Genomic DNA, 6,000 nt, shown 5'->3' on the forward strand with positions numbered 1-6,000 from the left:
CCGGACCGGGGCACGAACCTGTGTCCCCTGCATTAGCAGGCGGATTCCCAACCACTGCGCCACCAGGGAAGCCCCAACAGTAATCTCTTGATGTGCCAGCTACCAGGTCTTTGTTGCTAAACGCCTGTGTACCCTGGATCCTCCCTGACCTCTTTGGAGCCGTCCCTCAGAGCCATCTGCGAGGCTACTCCCGGGCTTGAGTGCTCAGAAAGTCCTCCGAGGGACTTTCCTGGCGGTCCAGTGGCTAAGACTCCGCACTCCCAATGCAGGGGGCCTGGGTTCAATCCCTGGTCAGGGAACTAGATCCCACAGGCCGCAACTAAAAGATCCCGCATGCTGCAATGAAGACCCAGCACAGCCAAATAAATAAATAAATATTAAAAAGAAAAAGAAAGTCCTCCAAATGAAACATAATTCTCAACTTTTAGGTTGTACATTTTTTTTCCGTAGACAATGAGAATGAAAAAAATGGTTGTGAAGGACATAATTGGGACAACTGGGGAAATTTGACTAGGGACTGTATATGTAGATAGTAAATAGTATCATATCAATGTTAAATTTCCTTCATTGGATCATAGTACAAGAAAATGTCCTTACATTTAGGAGGTACCAATGAAGTATTTAGGGGTAAAGCGACACAAGACACAATGTCTGTAATTTATTCTCAAATGGTTCAATAACTAAAAATAATGATAATTATAGCTAGCTAGCTAGATGGATAGAGAGAGATATTAAAGCAATTGTAGCAAATGTTAGCAATTGATGAATCAACAGTCACTTGGTAAGGGTACATATATTGGAGTTAATTGTACTATTCTCACCAATTTTTTTCTAGTTTAAAAAATTTCAAAATAAAGTAAAAAAAAAAACAACTTTGTGAACTATGGAGATGTAGAACGAAGTGAACTGTTGATTTTTCAGGGAGATGCTGTCCCATCATTCAATTTAATCCATCTCAGCAAACATTCCAAGGCCTCTTATGGGCCCATAAACAGTGTTGGGTGTTGCAGGGAAAATTCCATCCCCCATCTAAGCAGCTCCCTATCTGATGGGGGTGAGGGGAGAGAACCAGACAAATACACGAAGAACAAGAATACAAAGTAGAATGGGAGAAAGGCCTTAAGAAAGGTGTAAATTGGGACACAGGTCACAAGACTCACAGAGATGAGACCCTTCCAAGTGGAGTTGGCATTTCAGTGTAATGTAAGGTTGGCTGAATTTGCACTGGTAGAGTTGCACTGAGTTTTCAGTGGCTGGGTTGAGGAGTACAACACAAGTAGAAGGCTATGCATGAGCACAGGACCAGAGTGGAGACAGGGGCACACTGAGTGGTGAGCAAGTCTTTGTTGCCTTGAGTACCTTTGTTAAGTATGTGCAGGAAAGGCAGTGCTTGTCTTCTGCTCTTCTTAGGTTCAGTGGCTGTAGCCTGAGAATTAAACTGACAAACAACACATTACAGGCATACCCTGTTTTTTCATGCTTCGCTCTGTTGTGCTTCACAGTTACTGTGTTTTTTCTTACGAATTGAAGGTTTGTGGCAACCCTGCAAGGAGCAAGTTTATTGGCACCATTTTTCCAACAGCATTTGCTCACTTCATGTCTCTGTGTCACATTTTGCTAATTCTTGTAATATTTCAAACTTTTTCATTATTATATTTGTTATGGTGATCTGCGATCTTTGATGTTACTGGTTGCTTTTTTAAAATTTGGCTGCGTTGGGTGTTCGTTGCTGCGTGCGGGCTTTTCTCTAGTTGCGGCGAGTGGGGGCTACTCTTTGTTGCCATGCGCAGGCTTCTCATTGCAGTGGCTTCTCTTGTTGTGGAGTACAGGCTCTAAGCGCGGGGGCTCCAGTAGTTGCGGCACGCGGGCTTAGTAGTTGTGGCTCGCGGGCTCTAGAGTGCAGGCTCAGTAGTTGTGGCGCACAGGCTTAGTTGCTCCACGGCATGTGGGATCTTCCCGGCCCAGGGTTCGAACCTGTGTCCCCTGCATTGGCAGGCGGATTCTTAACCACTGTGCTACCAGGGAAGTCCTGATGTTACTATTATAATTGTTTTGGGAGCCATGAACTGCGCCCACGTATGATGGCAAACTTAATCAATAAATGTGTATGTTCTGACTGTTTCACCAACCAGCCATTCCCCCATCTCTCTCCCTCTTCTCAAGACTCCCTATTCCCTGAGACACAGCAATATAGAAATTAGGCCTATTTATAACCCTACCATGGCCTCTTAGTGTTCAAGGGAAAGGGAGAGTTGCATGTCTCTCACTTTACATCAAAAGCCAGAAGTGGTTAAGCTTACTGAGGAAGGCATGTTGAAGGCCAAGACAGGCCACAAGATAAAAACCTCTTGAGCCAAACAGTTAGCCAAGTTGTGAATGCAAAGGAAAAGTTCTTGAAAGAAATTAAAATTGCTATTCCAGTGAACACACAAATGATGAGAAAGCAAAACAGCCTTTTTGCTGATGTGGAAGTTCTTTTTTTAAACATCTTTATTGGAGTGTAATTGCTTTACAATGGTGTGTTAGTTTCTGTATATAACTAACAAAGTGAAACAGCTGTATAACAAAGTTGTATAACAAAGTGAAACAGCTATACGTATACGTGTATCCCATATCCCCTCCCTCTTGCGTCTCCCTCCCACCCTCCCTATCCCACCCCTCTAGGTGGACACAGAGCACCAAGCTGATCTCCCTGTGCTACGCGGCTGCTTTATGGAAAAAGTTTTACTGGTTTGGTTAGAAAATCAAATCAGCCACAACATTCCCTTAAGCCAAAGCCTAATGCAGAGCAAGACCCTAACTCTCTTCAGTTCTGTCAAGGCTGAGAGAGGTAAGGAAGCTGCAGAAGAAAAATTTAAAGCTAGCAGAGGTTGGTTCATGAGGTTTAAGGAAAGAAGCCTACTCCATAATATAAAAGTGCAAGGTAAAGAGCAAGTGCTGATGTAGAAGCTGCAGCAAGTTATCGAGAAGATCTAGCAAAGATCATAAACGAAGGTGGCTACACTAAACAACAGATTTTTCAGTGTAGACAAAACAGCCTTCTATTGGAAGAAGATGCCATCTGAGACTTTCATAGCTAGAGAGGAGAAGTCAACGCCTGGCTTCAAACTTCAAAGGATAGGCTGATTCTCTTGTAAGGGGCTAATGCAGATGGTGACTTGAAGTTGAAGCCAATGCTCATTTACCATTCTGAAAATCCTAGGGCCCTTGAGAATTATGCTAAATCGACACTGCCTATGCTCTATAAATGGAACAACAAAGCCTGGAATGACAGCACATTTGCTTACAAATACTGACTACTTTAAGCCCACTGTCGAGACCTACTGCTCAGAAAAAAAGAATTCCTTTCTAAATATTACTGCTTATTGACAATGCACCTGGTCACCCAAGAGCTCTGGTGGAAATGGACAATGAGATTGATGTTGTTTTCATGCCTGCTAACACAACATTCATTCTGCAGCCCATGGATCAAGGAATAATTTTGACTTTCAAGTCTTATGATTTATGAAATACAGCCATAGCTGCCATAGACAGTGATTCCTCTGATGGATCTAGGCAAAGGAAATTGAAAACCTTCTGGAAAGGATTCACCATTCTAGATGCCATTAAGAACATTAAGAATATTTGTGATTCATGGCAAAAGAGCAAAATATCAACCTTAACAGGAGTTTAGAAGAAGTTGATTCCAACCCTCATGGATAACTGTGAGGGGTTCAAAACTTCAGTGGAGGAAGTAACAGCAGATGTGGTGGAAATGGCAAGAGAACTAGAATTAGAAATAGAGCTCGAAGATGTGACTGAATTGCTACAATCTCATGATAAAACTTTAATGCTTGGAGAAGTGCTTCTTTTGTATGAGCAAAAAAAGTAGTTTCTGGAGATGGAATCTACTCCTGATGAAGATTCTGTGAAGACTGTTGAAACGACAACAAATGATTTAGAATATTATATAAACTTAGTTGATAAAGCAGTGGAAGGGTTTGAGAGGATTGACTTCAATTCTGAAAGAAGTTCTACTGTGTGTAACATGCTATCAAACAGTATTGCATGGCTACAGAGAAATCATTCATGAAAGGAAGAGTCAGTCAATGCAGCAGACTTCATCGTTGTCTTATTCTTAAAAATTGTGCATTTTGAGACGCTTCACATTCTGTCTATGGAATATATATCTCTCTAAATAAACTTACTCTCACTTAACTATGGCTCGCTCTTAAATTCTTTCCTGTGCAAAACCAAGGACCCTCCCTTGGCGGTCCCAGGGACTCATCCGAGACCTGGGATATGACCATTGTCTCATCCCCATTCTCCTGCAACAGTTGCATGTCCCAAATTGCAGTTCTTTGCTGCTCCTTGATAAACTCATTTTGCTGATAGAAATAACTGGCTCTTTTATTGTTTTAGATGAACAAATATAAGCCGAATAAAGGCAGCTGGGACTGACTTGTTCACTGCTGTGTCCTCAGCACCTAGAGCAGTGCCTGGTGCAGGACATTGGTAAATCCCCAGTGCTGGAGTCCCCCAGATCCTGCTGGGAGTAGCACGCTCTTCGAAGAAGCTGCTTGCCCTAGGAAAGGGACCTGGGAGGGTGGCAAGAAACTGGTAGCCTCTGCAGCCTCTTTAACCAGGGAGGGAAAACCAAAGCCACAGGAGAAAATGGCCCTCTTGAATTAGACCACAGGAGGCCTGAGCAAGCTCTGTCCAAGAGGCAGGGCCCAGGAAAAGTCTGCGCTGGTGTCATGGGTCTGCATCCATGGGCAGAGAAGGTTTGGCTGCTCCCTGGAGCATCTCCCATCCGGGCCCCTCCCCTCCCTGGAGCTTTTCTCCACTGAGGGTCAGAGACTTGCCTCAGATGGAGGCAGACCCTGTAGCTACTCCAGCCAATACGCAAAAGCACCCAGCATCTCTCTTTTGTGTAACCTAAACCCCTCATCCTGAACTTCCAACTTAGTGGTTCTGACACCTGGTAGGGGAGCAGAATTTACCTGGGAGCTTTTTTTCTTTTTTTTTTTAAATGTAGTGTAACGAACATACAGAATAGTGCACATGTGTGTATAGTGTGATGAATTTTCACAAAGTGACCAAACCAGGTAGTTCCCAAGTCAGGAAACAGGATATCATCAACTAGCCTCTCTGAAGTTCCCCAAGTGCCACCTCCTAGTCGCTACCCCCATCTCTTTCCCTTGGGAGTCGGGGGGGATCCTTCTCCCAGAGTTTCTGCTTCATAAAACTGACCTGATGCCCAGCGTCTATTTTACAAAGCTGCACAGGTGGTTTACTTGCATAGCTAAGTTTGGCAACTACTCCTGGAAGTCATATAATCTTCTTTGTCGTAAGTGGAACCAGAGGCAGCTTTGCTCCCGGTCTTCGGCTCAGCACCAGTAGCTGTCTAGCTGGGTTTACCCGTGAAGCAGTGGGCATTTCCTGCATCTGGGGTCTGCAGAGCACAGGGGGCGGGGGGCAACTTCTGGACTCAGGAAGCCCAATTGGTTGGTTCCAGCCTGGGCATGTGGCCCTCCCTCCCCGGCGGGAGTTGCACTAAGAGGTATTTTTGGAAGGTGCAGGAATTCTGTAACCATTTGGAAAATGCCTGCTCATAGGCTGGGCTGGATTCTCATTTTAAAATGCTGATGTGGCTGAGGGGCCTGACCTGGCCAGTTTTCCTGGATCTAGGGGTGGGGAAAGTAAAGAGGCATGCTCATTTTTTTCCCTTTTTCTTTAAATTGTATCACCATTTTCTTTTTGTCTCAAATCCCTCTAACCCACAAGCTTCAAGAGAATTGTGAGGTGTCTTCTGCAGTTCATGGGCTCTTTGATGCTGCTTGCAGGTAAGTGTTTCATCTTGTCTCAAGTCAGCCAGGGCTCTGGGGTCACTTCAAGTCGAATGAAAGTTTAACCCTCAATTCCCCATCAAGGATCTTTGGCTCTGGAGCCCTCACCTGGAGTCTCCCTGCCCTTCCAGGCAGGACCCTGAGTGCCCTCCTACTCTCTTCCCTGTGTCTC

The 6,000-nt window shown here is 44.5% G+C and overlaps 1 protein-coding gene across 2 annotated transcripts in view; it reads left to right on the forward strand.

The window, feature by feature from the left end:
• Positions 1-4,197, forward strand: part of CRCP (CGRP receptor component) — a 98,845-nt gene extending 94,648 nt beyond the window's left edge. For both annotated transcript variants that reach the window (XM_082432464.1, XM_082432466.1), the window contains one exon: positions 2,665-4,197. In XM_082432464.1, the coding sequence (XP_082288590.1) occupies positions 2,665-2,946 (282 nt within the window). In that variant the 3' untranslated portion in view covers positions 2,947-4,197. The remainder of the gene's footprint in view (positions 1-2,664) is intronic.
• Positions 4,198-6,000: the final 1,803 nt, after the last annotated feature.

The sequence above is a fragment of the Balaenoptera physalus genome (assembly GCF_965194825.1).
Source record: "Balaenoptera physalus genome assembly, chromosome: 16".
In the NCBI taxonomy this organism is placed as follows: Eukaryota; Metazoa; Chordata; class Mammalia; order Artiodactyla; family Balaenopteridae; genus Balaenoptera; species Balaenoptera physalus.